Source organism: Homalodisca vitripennis, chromosome X, assembly GCF_021130785.1.
Source record: "Homalodisca vitripennis isolate AUS2020 chromosome X, UT_GWSS_2.1, whole genome shotgun sequence".
Taxonomy (NCBI): domain Eukaryota; kingdom Metazoa; phylum Arthropoda; class Insecta; order Hemiptera; family Cicadellidae; genus Homalodisca; species Homalodisca vitripennis.
In genome coordinates, this window is record NC_060215.1 from 39,424,240 (window position 1) to 39,448,902 (window position 24,663).

The 24,663-nt window shown below is 33.9% G+C and overlaps 1 protein-coding gene across 1 annotated transcript in view; it reads left to right on the forward strand.

The window, feature by feature from the left end:
- LOC124368936 (acetylcholine receptor subunit alpha-like) overlaps positions 1 to 24,663 on the forward strand; it is a 266,468-nt gene that overhangs the window by 211,731 nt on the left and 30,074 nt on the right. Inside the window, exons 4-5 of the mRNA XM_046826490.1 lie at positions 7,767 to 7,876; positions 19,336 to 19,516. Of these exons, the coding sequence (XP_046682446.1) occupies positions 7,767 to 7,876; positions 19,336 to 19,516 (291 nt within the window). The remainder of the gene's footprint in view (positions 1 to 7,766; positions 7,877 to 19,335; positions 19,517 to 24,663) is intronic.

A 24,663-nucleotide genomic window follows, 5' to 3' on the forward strand; every position in this document is an offset into this window, starting at 1 on the left:
AAGACACTATCCAAGCGATTTGAGAACAATTATTAAGAGTCTTTACTGTTTTGTTTTAATGCGTTGGTAAAAAATGTGAAGTGCTTCTCAAAAGTTTGCTCAACAAAGAATACACTTTTTTGGAACCTATAAAATTATTTCCTGTAAATTTCAAAAAAACGTAAGAACTTATATATTTCAAAACCTTTTCAACTCCCTTTAATTTTTCACTTTTAAACCATGAAAAACGGAGTTTCATAAACCAAATTTCAATTTAACTTTTAGTTTTTGATCTAGGTTAAGGATAGCCTTGATATGTGAGTATTAAAAATACTCTAACCCTTCGTGCTTTTGCCAAGTGCATAAATATAATATGAGTAAATACACATATTCACTTTTATGTATTCAACAAGCTATGTATAGCTCGCTATCCACCGGTGCTCTTTATATACACAGTTTATTACATTGTCCCTGCTATTATAATCACAGTTGGCAATCACCACGTCGATACTCGTGCCCTGAGTAACGAGCCCCCTTAACAGCGTATTAGTCACTAGAGATACACAGTTTATCACATTGTCTCTGCTATTATAATCACAGTTGGCAATCACCACGTCGATACTCGTGCCCTGAGTAACGTGCCCCCTTAACAGCGTATTAGTCACTAGAGATACACAGTTTATCACATTGTCTCTGCTATTATAATCACAGTTGGCAATCACCACGTCGATACTCGTGCCCTGAGTAACGAGTCCCCTTAACAGCGTATTAGTCACTAGAGATACACAGTTTATCACATTGTCTCTGCTATTATAATCACAGTTGGCAATCACCACGTCGATACTCGTGCCCTGAGTAACGAGCCCCCTTAACAGCGTATTAGTCACTAGAGATACACAGTTTATCACATTGTCTCTGCTATTATAATCACAGTTGGCAATCACCACGTCGATACTCGTGCCCTGTGTAACGTGCCCCCTTAACAGCGTATTAGTCACTAGAGATACACAGTTTATCACATTGTCTCTGCTATTATAATCACAGTAGGCAATCACCACGTCGATACTCGTGCCCTGAGTAACGTGCCCCCTTAACAGCGTATTAGTCACTAGAGATACACAGTTTATCACATTGTCTCTGCTATTATAATCACAGTAGGCAATCACCACGTCGATACTCGTGCCCTGAGTAACGAGTCCCCTTAACAGCGTATTAGTCACTAGAGATACACAGTTTATCACATTGTCTCTGCTATTATAATCACAGTAGGCAATCACCACGTCGATACTCGTGCCCTGTGTAACGTGCCCCCTTAACAGCGTATTAGTCACTAGAGATACACAGTTTATCACATTGTCTCTGCTATTATAATCACAGTCGGGACTCACCAAGTCGTAAAGTTCGTAATTTTACGCAGTTTATGATACAAGCTCTCTTTTTCAGTTTATTTCACACTATAAGTGTTTTATGGGAAACTGTCTTTTTTATTATTATTTCATCTATTAAACTCCATTAGAATCCATTATACTACATTTATGTAGTACAATATACGGCAACTTAAATATATAACAGGACTTTCTTGGCTAGGTAGTTACTTCTATTATTCAAATTACATGATTGTATAATTATATGAAATATTGTAACAATGATTGTATTTATAATGTAAATACTTAGAATGCACTACAATAATACAAGAAGAGCCAACCTTCTACCATCAGTATTACATATACGAAATTGAACCTAAGTAAATATGTATCACAATATATAAATGTTTAGGCAGAGGTTTAATCATTACAGGTGTTAGCTATCAAAATATTAGATGAAGCTTAATTTACATCACTGGTTACAGTGAAAAACCTGTTATACATAGATTCATTATGCAGATATGAATGAATTATTATTGGTTTAATTGTATTAAATATAGATTGTTTCTAAATAAAGTCGTCTGTTTGTTGTTGTAGATAACAAATATTGTAACGGAGGGTCTCTGAAAAGACTACATTCATATTATCAAAAGAATTTCTTAATTTTTGTACGGTGACTTTAGGTGTCGAATTCTATTAGTCTCTCTAACCAAATTGATGTCCGCTCATTGGTTGTGGCATTGCTATTAATTTAACATGTTTGTTCATAAACTATGTTATTTTATTTTATGAAACCCAGTTAATTTTTTTAATTTTAAATGCTTAAGCGACTTTAACAATTATTTTCTAAATTCAAGGTAATTGAAATAAAAATACTGAGAGTCGGAGTTGCGCCGAATTTCTTAGGTACATAATAGTTGGTTACATGTCCATGTCAAAATTAGTAAATTATGTTTTTACAGACTACTTGTAGGATCCAACTCATTTTGTATTCAATGGTTATTAGATACCAGTGATTTATTGATTCATGTGTGCTCAAAGGGTATCTGTGATGCCCTAGTGTGTTGCCGCAGTGTCAATGTATATATATGCCCTTAACTGATACGGTATAGTTGTTTCCGCTGACAGCAAAGATTATTCAGTTTTTCATGACAGATAGTATTGCGTAGTCACTTTGGTTTTTAATTTTTACCATCCTGGGAACATGTGGGAGCTGATATTCAGAGTTTACATGGTTATTAGAGAGGAAAATTAGTGATAATGTTTAATGTTTTTATATGTTTAGAAGTTTACCCTGTATGAATAGATTTTATTATTTAGTCCTTGTGTACACAACAGTAGTTATATTTCAGTTACTTTAGGCTAGGAGATCCAGCTTGGACATTTTAAATTTTCATTGGAAAGAGTTCGGCTAGCGTGTTTATGCATATGGGTTTTAACTCTTTTACAGAATTGCAGACTCTGATAAATTAGTAATGATGAAGCCATAATTTTCCAACATTGTCTGCAATGTTTACGGATACAATTTTACTTAGACTAAAACTTGATAAGAACCCATTTGGCTATTGTTAAATTGAAAGGAAAATTATTACAGTGTATGTTTGCTGCAATTCTTCTATTATCTATACAACAAAGAAAATTTATTTCGTAAAAAAGCCGTTTTATTTTGAAATCGAAAGAATCTATTTTTAATCAATGACGATTTTATATTAATACCTCTGTCCTTTGTCTGAAGGTTATTTTTGACGATGGAAGGATTGTGAAGGAAACAGGATTTTTCCGGACATTTGCCATCGCTCAGTGAAACAAGAACCTCTGTCATTTTACATGTTTCATGGGGCAAGTAATAATTAAGAAAACTGTAAGGGGATTACAGGTTGTAAGAAGTATTAATCAGTTTACACACAAAAAATCAGTTTTGATTAGATATATTAATAACATTCACATTTCGTGTAAGGTAATGTGAAAACATGAGGTTTTGAAACAACCATTAAAATAAGTTTTTTATGAACCACTAATCGTGTTGCTCATCTTTTTGGATAGTATGACTATTAATATGAAGAACAGCGAGTAAAATTTAAGTTTTTGTCCTTGGTTTTTGGATAAGTAAAATTTGTAAAGCAGACAATTCTCCAGGTCAAGTAATAAAAGCAGTAACTAAATCAATGTCTACAAGGTACGATATCATAGAATCGCTTTCATTAGTTGTAGATAGTTTCGTAATAGTTAATAACATGAAATATAAAGTATCTTGTACATCTATGAGTCAGTTTTTCTATGTGACACAAAAATACTAACACTCATCACAACACTTATGTTTTTAAAAGAAAACATTAAACAGGTTGATTTTATGCAACATCTAGTCATGTTCCCTATAGTAATAACATTCCTTATTATTCCAGTGACATTTTAAGTTGCCATAAATCCGAAGTTTTGTATGGTTCTTCATTCAAATTTAAACATTAATGAGCTAAGATATTTATTTAATATTTCAATGACTACTCACAGATGTTTTTGTAAATAATACATAATATTGTTTTTCAAAACTGCAAATGTTAAATGATAGTAAACGACAAGAATAGTCAAACCTACCATTTGAAGGTTGCGAGACAAAAACAAACCATTTTGGGTTTTGTCATACTTCTTTTATTTCCATATATTTCCGTGTACGAAAGTGCCAACATGAAAATATTAAAATATGAAATTAATATCCAAATCTCAAAAGGATGCCCATGGACTGATTACACAAGTTTTTTCGGTTCCTCATTACAATGTCAAAGAAGATATAATTAATGCAGGAATTACATCAACATAATTAGAGATTTCCTTAATATAATGCACAAACAAAGGAAATAAAAATACGAATGAGATATGTTGGTGGAAATACGATGGGGTCTCTGATTAACAATGACATAGCACAATGGTTGAAAACATTGAATAGGCTATTGTCGAGCAACTAGAATAATGAGGAGTTGAAACATAACAGCCAACTCCAGTTGCTTAACTTCTGAGAATATTAGAAATTAAATTTATTAAAATCTTAATAGCGAATTAAGTTTTATACTTTAACAATTGTACTGTTGTTTGCACATGCAGTATTCTTTTATAAAAGAACAAACTCTATTACGATACTGTACAAGTTAATTTGAGAGCACAGTAATACATTCCGGATATTATACAAATTTTGTAACACTAACGTCTAACACTAATGGAAGTCCGCGTTAAATTCCAAGAGCCAACAAATCATAACTTGAGTGCTATTCCTTTTTAATATTAACCACTTGCTGATTAATATATTGAAACCAGGATTAAGTTAGAGTAAACTCATCAGGAAAAATGGCAGAATGACAATAAATTTAAGAGTAACTTTTTTTCTAAAACTTCAAACGTGAAGTAAATCGAAGCGCTGCCGTTAAGAGCGCGGGAATAACAGTAAAAATTACTGCCAACTTAACCTACTTTGCTTGTATTAACAGTTCTTGCCTGCTCTATCCTTATAGCCTCATTTAACATAATTTACTTAAGATAAGTAACCAATCTTATTCAAGTGCAAAGGTTGATAAATAACCATTTACTTAAACTACTAATTACTTAACTTAATTTCTCAGGTTTGAATTGTTATTACTGTTATAAACTAATATAATTGCATCGTACACCTAGTTATAATAAAGTATTCACAACTTTAATACCAACTTAGGCGTTTTAAATAGAGCAGTCCGCACGAAAATAGTCCGATGTTGGAAACTCCCTCCCCCCTCTCCACAACACCACTCCGTGTCAAACACTGTTGCCAGTTTTACTAGTACGGAAAATTACTGATCCTTCCTAACATCTTTAGCAATAAACAAACATCATCAGCTGTTATCATAGCCAAGTCATAGTAGAAACAGTTCGTGGTCGGCGATATGGCATCGCCTCAAAATGACATCGGTCTATTTTGGTGCTGGCTGTTCTAGTAAATCTATTGATTCTAAAAAGTGACAAAAACCTTACACTTAAAAAAGGTCTAAAATGAGCGAGTTTTAACATTTTAGTCCATTATATAAAACACTGGCGTTTTACATTAAAATAGGTTTTTAGTAAAATTACAAACTCTATGCTTAGCTTTGCACATATATGTAGTTAGTAATAACAACAATTTTCCAAAGTAATTTTTATTTTTGAAACAAGTCCTTTCGGAGCCAATGGTTTCATCGTCATGCAGCTCCACAATTAAATATTTACACTAGTGTATTATTTTTTTTAATGTAATTTTCATTATCAGTTAGCTAGTCAGTTGAGACTGGTATATTTAAAGGTTTGTAAATCATTGGATTAAAAGCCTTTAAACCATTAAAACACACACACACACACACACACACACACACACACACACACACACACACACACACACACACACACACACCACACACACACACACACACACACACACACACACACACACATATAGTCGATGATCGTGTATCGTTGATATGCCAAAAAGTACATTTCCTTTATAGAAAGTGAAATGATGCATTTTAATAACAAATTTTACTTCTAACAAATCTTATACATTTAGACACTGTGTACAATCCTCTACATTGGTCTTCTCAATGTGGGTACTCACGTCCACTTACGCACTTTCTTACATTTAGTATATTTATATGGTGATTTTTTTGTCTATGCTTATCTATTTCCTCTGCTATTCTGTTCATCATGGATTGCTGTTCCAATTTTCGATAAAGTTTCTTCTGGTTGTTCTATAAGGTATATTATATCCCAATGTTACAACTAAAACTATACGGTCACCCTGCAATTAAATTAGTGAAGTTAGAAATCATCATAAAACCTACTTAAGTGTAAAATAAAGTGGACCATATAATAATACTCACAATAAATAACATACCAATGTTATGTTACTATTGCTAAAGTTAAATCATAGAGAAAAGTTAAAAGGATTTTTATATGCATGAGTTTACTTACATACATAAACTTATAAATTATAAGTAGACTATTTTCTAGAAACCACTACCTGAACTTTTTTTATATATTCAGGAATATTTTTAAAATGTCGTATCTCAAGTCGTGGGTCATTTTTCCCTTGGGATAATGTGAATTTGTATTCCGGAACCGTGTATCACATTACTTAAGGCTAAGGTAAGATGATTATTTGTTACAACAATTCGATGCAGAGCAAGGATTTGAACCCAGTTCATTTGAGTGATAAGCTTAGTCTCTGAGAATACAGCTAACAGGAACAGTTAAAGTTTTGGATGAATATGAATTAATTATGAGTACACCAAGTGATGCTGCATCTTGTAATCTTGTTAGTAACTGTGGTTGGTTGAACTTTGAAGAGACCTTTAATTAAATAGCCAGTGATCATGTAAGTTATGAATGTACAATTTAACATGGGTTCCAAATAACTTAAATCTAGAGCCAAATGTATGACGGTTTGTTACTACAAGGATAGTAAAAAGTGTGATAATTCCCGAACAATTACAAGTAAAGTAATACAACTTGGTACATCATTACTCCACCTTTATTAAGGAGTTGTTTAGCAGAGATTAATGATAAAGGGAAAACCTTGTATCAGTTACTATAATAGAATGTTATTTTTAGGTTGGACTTTGCACTTTACTTCATTTACATCTTACATTACACTTTAAAACAATGTGCATCTTGAGCTATTTTTACGTTAAATTGTTTTTACCGCGCTATTTTTTAAGTCCAGTATGTATTTACTAAGTTTAAGATACACAACAAGTTTTGAGCCAAGAATATTAAACTATCTAAAGCAGGACCTACATTGGAAATATTTCAAACTGTAAACCAGAATCATTTTGCAAAGAGTGAACCTTTTGAAGTTGGATTTGTGGCATTGTAAATCTACTAATATAGACCTTTAATTTGATGTACTACTCGACCTATGCTCTGATTTAAGATTTCCTTTTGAATTCTTGCAGGCCATCCCCCTGACATGATAAAAAGTAACATGGTAGTTACTTCAAAAGTAGATTTATAGGTGCAGTAATGATGTACCAAGTTTTGTTACCTTACCTGTAATCGTTCGGGAATTATCAAGCCCGTGCGGGACTTTTTTACACCCTGTATTATTAAACATTATCACGAAAAAAAAACTACACCAAACAGCGTATAGTACACTGAAACTGTCACATAATATTGCTTAGTCATGAAGCTAATATGTTACTGAATTAGACGGGACGGGAAATACCAGGTGGCGGCAACGCTGCGCACGCGAGTGTGGAGGTGCGTTCGAGAGAAGCGACTACCTGTCCCTTCAGCCGCAATTCCTATTTGCTAATTCACTCAAATGTATGTGTATGCTAAATAAATTCAGGTAAGATGTTCACAGATCGTGACAGAAGAGTCTCTTTGGATGTTGGTTTAACCTGTATGTTAATGTTAATGCTATTGTTGCAGTCGTGGTACGACTACAAGCTGCGGTGGGAGCCCAAGGAGTACGGCGGTGTTCAGATGCTTCATGTGCCTTCAGACCACATCTGGCGACCCGACATCGTCCTTTACAACAAGTGAGTACAGGGAATCTTTGCAGTAACCTTCATTTCCTGATCTTCATTTTCCGCTGCTACCTCCAGCAGTGGGCTATTCCAGTTCTGGCTGTTTCCATCACAGTGTAAAACACAGCCGTCTCTTCGCCCTTCGTTTGACGAAGGTAGCATTGGTGATCGTAATCGGTCAAAACGTTTTACCTCTTAACTCGATATTTAGAAGGTCTAGGAACCGATGTCCATTCCTAGACCTAAATTAATATATAATTTAGTTGCTTTGTGGTGTTCACTTTTTGTATTTTTTAACTTTACATTTGTGTCAACAAGGACTGAAATCACATAAGAACGACTCAAAGCAGAGCTTTGAAAGCGTATAATATATTGAGATAACAATCGAGTATGTTATCTCAATATATATTTTTATATGTTTTTAAAGTTGTAAAGTCTTTTTTGGCGAAACAATGTGCCAAGAACGCGATCTGATGAATTCAATGTATATACCGTCAGTGCTGTAGGAACATTCCCGCCCGAACCTGCATGTAGAACAAAGTTCCTTTTGTATCTCAATTTACGGTCTGTTGATCATGTCGGTCACACATTTAAAACAGGAACCTTTAGTTTTCCTTTCTTTTGTTAGTCCTCTTCTTTCTCTGGCACTATAATACTAGTTAGGGACTCTTCAGTCTTCCTAAATAATGCCCTCCCTCATTACTGTAATGCATTCATTTAATTATGTTATAATTATATGTGATCTCAAGTTAACCTACACTTTACTCGTTTTCTGAAATGAGCAATTAAGAATGCATCAGTTTGAGAAATTAATAATTAAAAATTTAAGGATCCGTCTAATGTGTGATACAAACAATTGTTATAAGTAATTATGAGACACTTTTAATGAAATAAACTATGAATAATCTAAACGAATGCCAGCCATAATTTTCCATTCCAAGCAGTTTACGGTGGAAAGGTTAGTAGTAGTGCAGGAAGTATTAATGCAGTAGAACACAATATGTGTAAGATTATAATTGAGACTTGAGTTGATGAGATTGAAGATCAGAGGTGGATGGATATGCCCGGAACATAAGGTTTAGTATGGACAAAGAGGAGACGTCCTAGGTTGCATTGAAAAAGCCAAACAATTTAAAACTGGTAAAAGGGAGTAGGAAATTGAGATGTTGAGTAGCGTAACAATCACAGTGTTTGAGAAATTGTGGATTACGAGACTCATGAAATGCCAAGAGAACGGTTGGTTTATAGAGTTTACATTGCACTGTTTTCCTCCGAGGGTCAAAAGTAACTACTTAGGGCGAGGGCCGAGCGAGCGCGATGCGACACTTCCCTTAACGTTTTCTGCCAAGATAAATTCATCATTTGCTTGACGTACGCTAAATATCTTTTATGATTATTCAGTTCTAATTAAGGACATCACAAATATATATAAACATTATTTATATTTGTAAAGATTGTGTTCACTTTGAGTATACAACAATTGCTATTTACTTACTCTTTCTAACAGAATATACTAAACGAATACTTAAACTAAGCATATAATTAAGATTAAATTGAATTGAATCACACACTTTAACATTCAGTTTTGTTGTGTAAGTCCATATATATCATAATAATAAGTTAACAATTAATAATAACAAATTTATGACTATTAAACGTAAAATACCTAAAACCTAAAATAACATTATCATATATATCGTATTGCACAAAAAGGTTAAAAAAAAACCAAAAATAACAATACTAACTAATAAGCAACCTAAGAATGCGATTGGACCTGCTGCATCACATCGAGATCAATCCGTGCACCTCTTGTATACTATAGAAATCTCTACTAGCCAAGTGGCTCTTTAATGATTTTAAAGTATTTTAATTTCTAATATACTGAGGAAGAGAATTAAAGAATTTTGGACCAAATTAATAAAAGAAAATTTTTGAATATTGATAGTCTGATTTCATTTATTAAAAGGTTTTGTTTTTGTCTTGTATTGTATAACTATTGTATTGTAACCATCAAAATTACTTCTGTTTTGAAAAATTTATAACATGCAATGGTAAATGAATAGGCTTGCTAATGTTAGAATACCGCTTGATCGGAAGAATTCCCTACAACTCTCCCCTTGATCTAATCCCCAAACTATTCTCAGAGCCCTCTTTTTGAAGCAGAAAACTCTATTGAACAAATTAGCATTACAAAACTCCCAAAACATTATGCCGTATCTAGTTTTGGACTCGAATAAGCCACCGTTACCCAGTTTGAGACTTTCCTCGGAGGTAAATGAAGATAAGCACCTCAGGGCATAAATTACTGAATTAAGCTGCTTTGCAAGGTAATTTATTTTGGAGTCGCATTTAAGATTATCATCTAAGTGGACACCCAAGGACTTAGTGAAATGGGCACTGTTCTAAGAGTTATTATTGAGAAGAAAATGATATGGAAGGTTTTATATATTTTGGAAATGAAATTCCTTGAGTTGACTTTTAGCCAGATTGATACAAAGTTTATTTGCAGCTAACAAATTAAGAAGCCGGTCAGAAGTTTCAAGAAAATGCTGGGAGAGAACTTGATAATTACGGTGATTGAAAATCAAACAGGTATCATCTGCAAAATTGGATACAATTAGGGGAAGCTTATTAAGTTCAAGAAATCAGGAAAATCGTTTACACAAAGAAGGAATAAAAGAGATCCCAGCACTGAGCCCTGAGGTACTCTTGTCTTAATTATCGAGTATTCTGATAAATGAGTGTTTTCATTTTGAGGATTTGGATGCACCGAACTCGACCAATTAAATAAGAATTAAACCAATTCAGTGTAACTCCTCGAATTCTATATCTTTCCAGCTTGCTAACCAAGATTTGATGATCAACCACATCAAATTCTCTGTTTAGATAAACCATGTCTTATCTCATGTCTTTCTTTACAGTATTCATTACCTATTTTATGTTCTACAGAAATGGTTTTACAACTATCCCTTTTATTTTTCAATTAAGTTCAACTTTAAATATCCAGAATGCCAAATCTTAGATTGGGGTTTTCATATTATTTACCTTGTTTTCGATCATCGAGTCATCAATTTTACTCATATGTCCTTTTTTTAGCTACACGTGGTTTTAGGAATTAATATTGAATCAAAATCTATCAGAATCAGATAAGCTTGGAAGGGACAGTGCGGTATCTCATCACGTTTGCCTTCATGTAACAAAGTTCACTTTATCAACAGTTCACTAAATGAAATTAAAATGCGCCTGCGCTAAAGGCGATTAAACACATTTGAAACGTTGTATAGTGCCAAATGCATTTTAAGATGTAAACAAGTTGCTAGCATATAACTGGTAAATCGCACAATCGTAAAGTGACTCCCTACGTGGGTAAAAATTGGCTGCGAAAGGTGAAAAAAGAATAATAACATATATGTCTGAATAGATTTTAGATGTGGTACGAGTATCTAAATTGTAAAATCTTGACGTTTGCTACACAAATGTATTTTTCCTCCGAGATAAATAAATACTATTGGCTATATTTAATCTTAATACAAACAGAAACTAATAACTTCGTCAAATGAGACACTTTTAGCTGCCTCAAAAACAAAATTTTTAGGAACATGTTTTTACAGGAATTTAAATATTTTATTGGAGGGTGATAACCAAGCCCAAAACACGTTCGTTGATGTACTGGGCATAAAATTAGTGAAATGTAAAGTGTAATTTTTACGATGTATCATGAATGCAGTAATTTTACAATAATCCTAACTCCAATAAATAATTAACAAAAAATCAAACTCCCTTGCGATACGTTGTACATGATGCAAATCAGGTAAAAAGAATCTGCCCATGTTATCTAGAAACATTTTATGGATCGTATTAACTACATGATGTTCATCTTTTAGTTACTCATCCTTTTCTCGCATATGGATTTGATGGACGGTGATGTAGTTCACGTTACTTTATTGTGAAATTATCTACACATCTTTGATTTAAAGCCTAAACCGATCAAATACTGTTTACAAGAACCCAATATTCTACCGTAACCGATGAATTAATTTTACCCATCAAATGTTACTAAATTAAGCTCAATAATAGATTTGGTACTACCACTTTTCATATGAGTCACTTACTAGTGTCTCGTGCGTAGTAGTTCCTAGGTCTGGCCGTAGGACCGCGCTGTGAATATTGTTACAGAGAGACTTTATCTTTTCAGTGTATCTTACAATTTAATCTTTTTATATTTCTGTATTAGTTATGGTATTTTGTTTTCCGATAATAATAATCCACAGTATTCAGTAATCTAGTATCAATCTAATCAGTAAGACTGCAGTGAAACGAACTTCACTTCTATCCCACAAGAACAATGTTATACTCCAAGAAATTTAACACCCTTATTAAAGATATGATTATTTTTCATCCAAACCCTTTTTATTTTTTTATTTTAAAGTGTATAATCTTTTAATATTTAAACGATGAAGTAAAATACAATTTGAGACTTTTCCGGATAACCAATAAATATAATTTAAAATATTCAAAAAGCGTTTTGATGCGAATTAATGATATCTTATCTTATAATTGAAGTTATAACATTATTCTTATGCGGATTAAATTAAAGACAGCCGTCAAAGCTGACGCCTCTTCAGTTAACGCTTGACTTTACTTTGTAGTTTCATTTCACGTTGTACTGAGATCATTTTCCTAAACTAACAGCTTAAAATAGTACATTCAATTTTTTATATAATATCCGCAATTAACTAATCGGACTGGCTACAAGAACAATAGTTAGTCTTGTGTCCCATCTATTCATAGGATATTTTCTTTACAGGTGTTATATTTTCTGTCTAGTAATTTCATTAATATAGTACGTTAAAACTGAGAGATCCCAAACAATAGGTTCCACTCCTATTGTACATTAGAATAAATCTTGGAATATTGTACCGTGGTATTGATCAACACAGCTGATGATCAAAACTAGGTAAGTTGTAATAAATTACACTCTATTTTATACACAAACATAATTGGCTACTCTCAACAGTTGTTATTTTGCGGATCAGACCATACAGGATTGGATCTCTTACAAAAAAAACATATCGACTTAAAGATTCTACTTCAATTTTTTCACTCTTGCTGCAAAATGGACGCTGGATAATCTTTTGAAAATGTGTCCATTGAGTGAAAAGTGGTAGAAGCCATTGTATACTTCAGAGTTTCCAAAACTAATAGCCCGGGTGGTTTTCACAAAAATGGTTTTTTTAATGTAATTTCTTTCACCGCCCAACTTAAATAATTCAATAAAAGTTACAAAAGATACAATGTTGACCGATGGAACGAGATTATTGCAAATATTTTTGCCACAGCCGCCTAATATTCAGTAATTAACTGTTAAATGTGTATTTCTTCTTCCAGGAGCCAAGCGAGGATTGTATTTTTATTTATAAAACAATGTACAAGCTGATGGAGAACCGCAGGGAGTTATTGACAGTTTTTATATGTACAGACTGATTATTATTCTGATCCTATTTGTGCAGTAACATCGCCCTTCCCCATCACTTGACATGGTCGTCACTACTTTAGTGCAGTAATATAGGTCATTACATATAATATATTGTATCAACTATATACAGCAAAACCTCACAATAGTAGTCAGTTAACTACTCCTACTTGGCCTCGCAGCATTCAGCACTTTTCTCGCACTATAATAGAATCCCATACATAGTTTGTTCTTGCGAATTCCAACGAAATAACTATCCCAATTTAATACTTGCTCTCGGTTTACAAACCTCTAAGGTAAACTACTTAGAGTAGCTATGAATATTACTAGGTAATGTAAGTTAGCCCAAACACCAATGAGAGTAAGTTGTCTTCTTCTGATTAGGTCTTCGCTCTCCAGGGAGTCGTAACGAGATATAATTCCACCCGTACTTGCACTCCGGATCTTGATCCTGTAACAGTTTCTTAAAGTTTTTGAATTGGATAAAGCCTTTTGAGAGCTCTCGAATACAAATTTCCGTCGCATTTGCATACTCCACATTATAATTCTGGTTTGAACTATTGCTAAGTGTAGCATTGATGAAGAAACTGCTGTAACGACGGGGAAACTGCAGGACGTTGGCACCGGATAACCTGGCCACTTCCTACTCTCCACTACTCCACAGTATAATTCTGGTTTAGTTTACTCATAAGTGGATCTGATAGGACAAACATTGAAAAAGACATTTTCAAAACAAATTGTATAAGATTTAAAAAAAGAAGTGTAACTTTGTACTTTGTACCTTTGTGTATGTGAGTAAAACATTATCCATTTAGGCATTATCGGTGTTCAGATACCTATCTCAGGAGAAAAAAAAATATTTTGTTGTGAGTGAGAATCTTTGGCTGCATTATTCAAGTTCCAAATATAGTCCCTGAATTAAAGGCTATGTCAAAGCAAGCTTCACGGCCGCGATGGAGTGGCTTGTTAGTGTTTTAGACTAATTCAAGCTTAACACGTGACGGTGTAGCCTATAATGATTTGTGTAAAAAGGTCCTGGAAAGTAATTTGTTTGGTGTAAATCCGCCTTGTTTTACTCTTTGGCATTGAGCTAATCACATTCATAAGCTTTCCGCGTCTGATGTAGTTAAATCCACTTCAGGAGATGATGAATTTAAATAATTCATCTACATACTATGTCTCACATAATAACAGCAGGGAACTGCGAAACTGTTACACTTATGACAGAACTGTTATAAATCAATAGAGGTTTGAGAAAACGCTAAATGTAGTCTTGATGAAGATCTGTGTAATCTGCAACAGTAAGCAATATGCGCCTTTTTGGAGTTCCTGGCCATGTAGAAATAAGCTTAGGAAGACAATCAGGTTCTATGAGGTACTTAAAATACAACTGAAACAATATTGCTCAGATAAAACGACTGAACTTGCTGAAATCATCAATTTACTAATGAAAAATATGCCTAGACCATGTTTGGAGAAAATGAAATGAACAGCTGCCTCTAACTTCAAACTCTATGAAAGTCAATTGATTACAGAATTCCGATAAAATTTTCACTTCAGAATATCCCCGTAAGTCTCACTCTGAAAACTATAACCATATCGTCAAGTGGACGTTAAACAGGTCATTTACAGATGAATCACATTATCACAGCATTGAGATTATCACTGAATATTGCGGCAATTTCTTGTCTATTGTTTGTAAAGATTAATGGACTCCCTCTCCAGCTCTTTAACCCAGCATGTTGACTCTTGGCTTTGTCTGAACACCTCACTATTAACCACCAAGAGTAGGGAGAGGCCAAGAGACAAACTATGAGTTAAAAACATGTTGAAGTTTTGGACTATTTCTAGAGTTGGCAGACAACTTAACTGATTTTTTAACGCTTTTATTACTTGACTACAAGTAAGTTTGTATAAAAACCTCTCTAAAAATACACTTGCTCATAGTCCTAAGCTATTTTTCATGTCAAAGAAAACAACCACACATTTCCGTATCATGACGAAGTATTACTGTGAAATTTTAACCTCATAAAATGATAAAACACCGTCATAAGCCCTTATAATTCCAAAATTGTTCGTGGAATAATTCACCTCGTCAGGAGGTTTCAGTTCAACCACCTTTCTAGTCTAAAAATATAGCACTGCATTTGTGTTTTCCTTGGTTTTGCCATGATCTCTAAATCATTTTGAAACTTGTACTGTTCAATCTTACAAAAGTAAAACTTGTCTCTACTAGAAGTCGGTGTCTGTTCATTTCGAGAAAGAGATAAGTAATTTAATTGTGCACATTAAGTTCTTGCTATCCAAGATCAAGAAGTTTTCCGCCATAATGACATCGCTGTAGGCATTCCATCTCTTCAATCTGGGAACTCCTTACAACTTGAGTTCCTTTCAATTATCACAATCAATTAAAGCTCCAACATTTAATACCCTGAATGTCTCCCTCTATTTAACTTGTAATTTAGTAATTAACGGAGGAATGATTTACAGTAATAATATTAGTGCTCTATTCTTTTTATCAAAAATCCAAATATTATACTTTATTAAATCCTTGGTGATCAATTTGATAGACAGAAGTGAGTATAAATTCTTATACACGTGTCTTTAAACCTAATTAAGAGAACTTACGTATTTTGCATAATTATTTAGAATAAATAAAGGTAACCTGTGTATTAGCTCCCAAGATAAAGTGACCTCAAGGAAAACCTTTAATGTACAAAACAAATTTTAAATCAAATTAAAAACTATACCAAACTATGGAGTTAAAAATTATAATCTTTGCCGGACAGTTTTAGTATTTTTACTATACTTGCTTAAGAATATGTTATTTATCTTTAAGCAATCTGTTCTCTTCAACTGTGATTAATATTTCATTGGTTCTGATCATAATTTCCCTGATCACTCTAACCTACAGAGAAAACTATATTTTCTTTGCATTTTTATTATACATCACAGTATTACATGTATTAAAATTCTTTTGATCTTTAATTAAATAATTTTTTTTAATAACACTGCACATTACTTTCTATTCCGCTCCGGTAAAAACATATCTCCCTACTACACGTTAAATGCTATTTCATCTGTTGGTGGTTTCAGGTTCCAGGCGAAGAACCAAAAGTAATGGGTAATCGCTCACAATTTTTATGGACGCCTCAAAGAAGCGTTGTAGTATTGAAAAACTGTAAACTGCTTTCAGAGAAGTAGCTAGATTTTTCACTCCCTTTAGAGGGTGAAGGGCAGGTCAACAAACAGGGGTATAACATCTAGTGTTGCTTCTAAGTGTTGGTTCTGGAAGATATCATTAACGTCTGTAGGAGTGGATAATAGTGTGGAGCTTGGCTTACTGAGGGAGTATGGGTTGCTTCCAGTAGTAGTCTTGCAAGGGTATTGGAGTTGATTTGGCGCCAGATCGACAGTGCTGGTGAGGACAAGAGAAAGGAACTCAACCTGGTCAGTAAACCCGTATAAGAGATAAAGTGATCATCAAGTACTTGACGTAAAGAACTTCGGCGAATGGTATGTCGGATCCAAGAATGCCGAGATACAAGGCTGAAAGTAAGAAAGTCACGTAATGATGAAGTAAACCGGATTACCTTTCAACCACGTCGAAGAATGAGTCCCTAAAAAGGAAGAAGTGTTTCTGAATCATCTCCGCAAACTTCTAAGCAAAAGACGATTAATTCAGTCTGTATGGAGAGCAAGTCCTTATTATTGCACCAGATTTGTAAATCCAACATTATAGCACCCATATCAAAACCCCATTCCCTAATTCCTGAGTCAAGCTCTTTCACAGTCATCAATGAGCATAGTTACTGGTAGCTGAACTGTGGTGAAAGGGTGAGATAGAGGGAAAAGAAAAGACAGTTAATTTATCCTTTAAGAACTATGAAGGCACCCTCCAACCAGAAAAATGCGAAGACAAGAACCTGAAATAAGGTCCATCCAGAAGCAATCCTCATTAAGATTACCAGTGGCAGGAGTTACACGAACATACCGGTGTATTTGGACGAATGTAAACATGGAAAGGTCAGACACATAACAATCCAACAAACAAAAGTGTATGGAGTTGTCATAGAGTTCCATGGGTGGGCGGAACCCCTTTCAGTGGTGCACTCAAACAGGCTGTCGGGGAGAGTGTCATGTGTGTCTGGAGCTTATAATGCCCACCCACACCACGCTATACACCCAGCACCTCGAGATTCTTGTTACTGTCGAGGGAATTAAGGCTGCTATTAACTGAGACCGGTATAGTTAGTTTTTCAGGAATCTCTGTAACCACAACAGGTGGGATAGAGCCTGATGCACTGTAGACAACAGATTTCTTACAAAGTTCTATCCAAGATAAGATGTATCAACTCTGAAGGATCCGGCTGTAGTTAGAAGTCACTTAGAGCTTCGACCATCTCCAATTGAACTGCAGGAGACTACATAAAATGGATCAATTCCTATGTTTAAGGTAAAGGGTATCCCTCCTACATCTGGAGAAGGATGAGTAAACGAGAGAGCTGGAGACAGAACTCCTGTTGATTCTATAGTCAGGACAAATTTCTTTGATCGCCAGGCTTGGATCGGTGCCTCTCAATATTTATCACATAAAGGAGTTTTAACAAAGCAAGAGAACGGTAATAATGTATCATTGGTTATCAGATTGATGGAACAAATCATACTACGAATTCTTTGAGGGCTCAATTTGCATCCATTTAAAACAATGCCGAATGTTGGATCGAAGAGGAGGTGATCTCTGGGCCAGTGGATAAGTGTGAGAACCCACTTTAGTCTGAACATTGACAGTGCATTAGCATTTTCCTATGGACAGAAAAATACACGTGATGTATGAACTAAAAAATGCGAATATTGTAAGACTTTTTAGGTTGTGCAATTATATATATAATTTAATGAGCGATATTGACTATAACTTCTCTCACCTTTTTATCTTTTATTGACCATATAATCTCGTGTGCAATTTGGATTTTTCTCATTGTCCCATTATTCACATTGATACTGTGAGATTACCAAAAACGTAATCCTAATTTTCAAATGTTCGTGTCACCATTTAATTTGATGGTTTACATTTGTACGTGCTTAAAATAAGCATTCCCTTGAATACTTCGTCATCATTGGTTTTTGGAAAAACATGGGACGACTCTTAATAACCGTATAATTTTGTGTGTAATTGGTAGTTCCTCATTTTAACCATGGTTGTTTGGTAAAAAATTTAATTTTTCCATTTATATTGGTTTACGTCTTGTGTACTTATTTTTAGTATACTTGTATTGTTTAAGCTTGTACTTATGTCCTATACTGCCAAGTGATTGTGAAGCAATTTTCAACATAATTTGGCAAAATAATATTGCCATGATAAAGTACGCAGAAGGAAAGCAACGAGGATACTTAATTTAATAACAAATATAATAAATAATCGTAATATTAATATCATAGTAATCTTTATTATAATTAATAATATTTGAATTGATTGTCGTAATAACCAAATGTTTATTCGAGTGTATCAAAATATACTTACTTAACCAGTACTAGTTTTTCCCTTAGGCATGTATTCTATACATATTTTTATTTAGCGTAAATCGATCCAAAATTAAAAAGAAGCCGTTATTGAGTCCATTTTATCCTGAAACATTTCGAAGACGCTAACTATAAACAGAATTAATCTCATTTGGGCTTTTCAATCGGGAAAAAGAATTTTGGACTTCCGATATAATACTAAAACTATGGCTTCATTTTAATGAAGATTAGATGAAGAGCTATATTTCATTTAAGAAGGATTTTTTAAGACCTATAAGACCTACTCTTTTCCACCTGATGGACACCGTTTTTCACATATTTTCATTCAAGTAATTCACGTAAAACGAATATCAAAACTTCTCAGGCATCCAAAATTTCAACAAATCCTAAATATGTACAATGTGAGTTTGAAACCCCGGATTACAAGCCCAACAAAGTGCCCCTTGGTAACCAATGACTGTGGATGCCATGTTTACAGCGCTGATGGAAACTTCGAGGTGACTCTAGCCACCAAAGCAACCATCTACCACCAGGGGCTCGTCGAGTGGAAGCCACCTGCCATTTACAAATCTTCTTGCGAGATAGATGTTGAGTATTTCCCATTTGATGAACAGACTTGTGTCCTCAAATTTGGTAGCTGGACTTATGACGGATTCAAGGTAAGTCTAGCCCTGAGTCTCAGGGTGAATTTAAATACGTACAAGGATAAACCCGAATTCGTTCATCTGTTAAACCGGTTTTACTTCTTTGTACTCGCCTAAAGAATATAGTGACCATGTGGAAAATATTACCGCCCTAAATGAAGTCAAATATGACCGACAACACTTTTTGAACTGGGACGTACACTTTTATTAGTACTGTCCATTATTTTATACGAATTTCAAAGCCAGTCATCGGCAGTACTGTCTTTTTTGATAAATACTCAAATTAATACTTTGAAATACCTAAAGAATCCATCCTAATTTTCAAATTATCGTGTCACCAATTAATTCGACGGTTTACCCTTGTACATGGTTAAAATAGGTATTCCCCTGAATACTTTGTCCTCATCATTTGTTCACTTTCAAAGCTATTTCTAGTATTTTAAGTGGTTTGACTCGAATTAAAAACATTTCAGATGCTTAGTTAGTTACAAGTCGAAGAGAAGCACAGGTGTGTATAGATAGCGTTTTAATTCTAGACAGAGTTAACACGCTATCTATGAGAGAACCGTATTTTTCTATACAGGCAAATGTGTCTGTGTATGTGTCAGTTTGTAAAACTAAAAATTTGGGCTGCCTTGAGAAAACGAAAGAAAATGACTATAACGAATATAACGACTGGAATGATCATGTTATAATCATCAACAAAATGTGGTGTTGGACGTGAACAAACCATGAGGATAAAGATGAGGGTGTCGGAGGAGTGTATGCTTGTCTGCATACTATCGTCACAGTTACATTGCAGTGTCTGTTCACAGTGCAGACGGTAACTACGAGGTCACGCTGATGACCAAGGCGACTGTCTACTTCACGGGGCTGGTGATCTGGCAACCTCCAGCTGTCTATAAGTCGTCCTGCGCGATCGATGTGGAATACTTTCCATACGACGTTCAGACCTGTGTGTTGAAACTAGGCAGTTGGACGTATGATGGGTTCAAGGTGACGCCTTGCTCCGAGACCGCCCTCTTATCACTGTTTACCTTCACCCACCTTGGTCAAACGATAGCTAGCAGTGTACTCGCGCACAGGTGAACTAAACCTGCCCTGAAGCAAGACGTCTCGCTGTCGCGTCACTTCTCGCCCTGAGACAATGTGTCAGTTTTCAACTGAGTAAGTTAATAACATTCAACGAGCGGACATCCCTAGAACAAGCAAAATAAACTTGATTTTTATACCAACGCTTCTGTAAAAAGTACAACTTGCCATTAATACATCTGATAACTCAGGTAACCCCTTTGCACTCAAATATTGAAGATCCCAATGCAATCCTTTGAACAGTAGGTACAAGAGAATCCACTTAATTTTTTTTTTCATTTTACTTATGGGCAATAAATACGCATTTGGTTTGGAAATAGTACAGTACTAATATTCATAGCAAACTGGATTCACTACTTAAAAAATAAATACTTTACCCACTAACATTCATTTTTCACAAAAATTATTTTACTGAATGGCTACACTAAACAAATATTTATTTGTCATATTGACTCAGAAAATGTCTATGACTTCTTTTAAGAACATAACTATAGTATTTTTCGGCACAGTATATTAGTTTTGAAAAGTGGTACTTCTGTAAAATATGGTTCAGAACTAATTTTACCTCTTTGGTACGTCTTTATTAGCTTAATTTTTAATTTTATTTTTTACTCAAAAGATACTTATACTAACTATTCAGTGTGGCTAATATTTACCTAATAAATCCGAAACCGATATGGACTTTACTGAATGCAGTCCTTTTTTAATTTGTGTAGAAAAAGTCACGCAATGTTAACTAAACCACTGACTGGGATAGCGTTGCACGTTTCCACGCTGCTTGTACTGTACGTGCAGAGAACATGGACTGTGTGAGTGCAAAGGGTTGAGAGGAGCTCTGACAGAGAGACTAGCTTGGTTCAGGTCCGGGCCCACCTATCTGTCACACCTCACGGTAGACATGTAGACGTGTACTCGTCACAAAAAAGTCTCTTACTCCAAATACAACCATATGTAACCGTAGTCATTGATTTCCGTTACCGATTGACATCAACGTATTTAGTGGTTTAGCTAGTGGTGAATTAGCAATAATTTCCACTCTACTTACCTCACTTTACTTAACTGTCACTGTAAGAGTCTGTTGTTTAGAATATATACTGAGTAAAGAGTATCAAATCAAAAACGAATATTTTATTTTTCTACCAGAGTCAACGAGTATATGTATACAGAGTTAACAAAATCTTTATTTCTGTATGCCAATTAAAGATTGTTCTCAACAGGTTTTCAACATTTTTTTCAAACTATATAAAGCCTTTATTTTAAAATATGACAAATAAAAAATCTAACTTTGTACGGTTAATGTTTACATTTATTTCATTATTATGTATACGTTACATTGATTTCATGGTTAATAGCTTTCAGTTGTTAGATTCTTACAAGGGTACAGTAAAATGCATTGACTAAAAAATTGCAGCTGCATTGACTGAAACAAATAATTCTGTTAGTTTTGTGTAAAACCCCCTAATTTATTGCAAACCGGAACGATAAAGCGACGTGTACTACAAAATCGTTTTTACAAAGAAAGGGTTTTTGTTGATCACGGACGATTGTGTCCTGATTTTGCTTTTTGCATCTTGAGTCGTTTGACGAAGGTAGTCCTAGCCCAGCCCTATCTCCATTTTAGGGGAAATGCAGTTTTGAGCGTAGAATGCAGAGAGGCTAAGTGTGATGCATCCATCAGTGTTCGCTGTGCGCAGTGGTGACTGGGAGTGTTTGATAGTTAGTAGAATAGACAGACCCACAACACAACAGGATGCGACACGACACTACACGCACAACACACCATGGCACAACACGTACAATAGTAGACGTGACAATAGCAGTCAGAATTCGATAAAGCCGTTCAAAACAAATTATTATATAAAACATTAACACGAAATTCTAACCTGAATTTTTTAATACCCTTTACATTCTCAAATGTGTCCATTTTTAATAAGAAGTTTTCATTCAATTGATAGAAACAACTTCTAACGTTTCCTAACTGACCGATCCCGTCCGTCCTCGCCCTAAGAGACGATTTTCAACTGCCATTAATCGCTTATCAGCATTACGACTTTCAATGTACGTATTATGGGTTTCCAAAAGAAAATAACATGAAATAATCCCGACCCGATCGTAAATTGTAAAGTCAAAATAGGATCAATTCTAAACTCGTTAAACTCCCATGTTTCTTTTTTTTACCTTATTATCATTACTAACTATTCAACTCTTGATAGCATGCATCTAAAATCGTTTACAAAAAAATAGTATTAAAGTATAAAACTAATATCATTTTATGTAGTAAATCAAAAGTTGTTCGTATAAAAGATTTTAATTAATTAATTCAAAAATTTGAAAGGATACTCTTTAATAATTGTAGTTTTTAAACCATTTTTATCACAGAATCCCTTAAGATTCGGGCAAGAGGAAATTTTTGTAGTTTTGGCTAAAACCAAATCATAATACTCCCTCACGCTCATAAGAGGGTGGTCTCGTGTTAGCCAAATTATTGGGGGTTTCATTCACAATTCGACTTAAAATCTTCAAGCGATTCATTATTTCTTAAGCGTTTCTAAGTGCTTATGGAAACCGTAAGCTTCCACAACGCTAAGTCGATAATGATTTTAGTTTATTTCTGTGTATTATTTGTTATTGCTCTCTACTTATCTACCTTTTGTTCTTCACTGGCCCAAACTTCATAAAAAATCTTAATAATAATCCAGAAATATATATTTATATACTATTTATTAGTTATTATTTAGTTACAAATTAAAATTAATTTAATAATTGTCGCTCTAAACTAAATCTGTTTTTAATTTCGTTTTGGACGTAATTAAATAAAGATAATGTTTACATCAAAATAACATTAACAATTAACAAATTAACAGTATAAATCGCTTGTCGGGCGACTTTGTTCGATTGAACCAACAAAACATATTTTGAAGTAATCGTTAGAACCAAAGTATAAATTATTGCTCTTTAGCTATCCTCTAAACAAAATTACATCCATATCACTCATAAATACCGTTCTACACAGTTATCAATTTTAAACATGACATCCACTAACATAATTAAACATAACAAATCTATGTTGAATGTCGTTTCTGTGTCTATACTTGCTCGACTTTTACATTCGAAACAACTTAAAATAATAAATCCTAAATGACGACATAAGTCGTACAGTTCACCACTAACCAAACAGTAATTATTCATGATTTTTAAATACTTGAAAACCAAAATCTGCTGAACTTAGATATTTATAAAAATAAACTATGTTTGCTAGATTTTAGAGGACTAAAAATAAAACGAAAAGAAGAAGGAGCCTAAGGAGACAGACGGTAAGACCCCTCAGTAGTTGAAATTATAATTTTGTAAATAATTTAATACTAAAATATTGGATATAAATATGGCACGCAGTCCTGGATAGATTAAGCTTTTTACACTTTATTTTGTTGATCACTGGTTACTGTTAACCGGCTAGTCCTTGCATGGTTAACCGACAAACTTCTGTAAACATAACGTAAACATTAGACCTTGTGGACAAACGTAGAGTAACAATGTAGTAAACCTACTGTATCGTAGACTTTGATCACACTTAAACATAGATATAGAATCACTACCCTCCCTTAAAGTAGAATTTAAAGTAGAACTTAAAATCTTATAGAGATTATCTAGAGTAAAATAGATGCCTGCACCAAGTAATATTTCATTTTTCTAAAAGTGTTTCAACACCTTTGTATATATTTCTGATGTTCACTTTTTAGTTACTGTATATGATAGGAGCGCTTACAAACTGAGGCGGTGTTATTTGTTGTAGATTTTTAATAACGTTTTGGTCACGTTTAGAATTTTACTACATTTTACTTTTTTGAATATAGAATGGTTTTACTCTGATATAAACAGACTTGTAGATTCATTAATTAATCACTTATAAAATATTTTTAAAGAAAGAAAATTTAAAACCAGTTATATTTGCAAACTATTGTTCAAAATAAATTAAAATTAATATTTATTGACTATCACCTAATAACTTACTTACTTTACTTCTTTATTCCAGTGATTTTATTGCATTTTGTTTATTTACTAAGATGTTA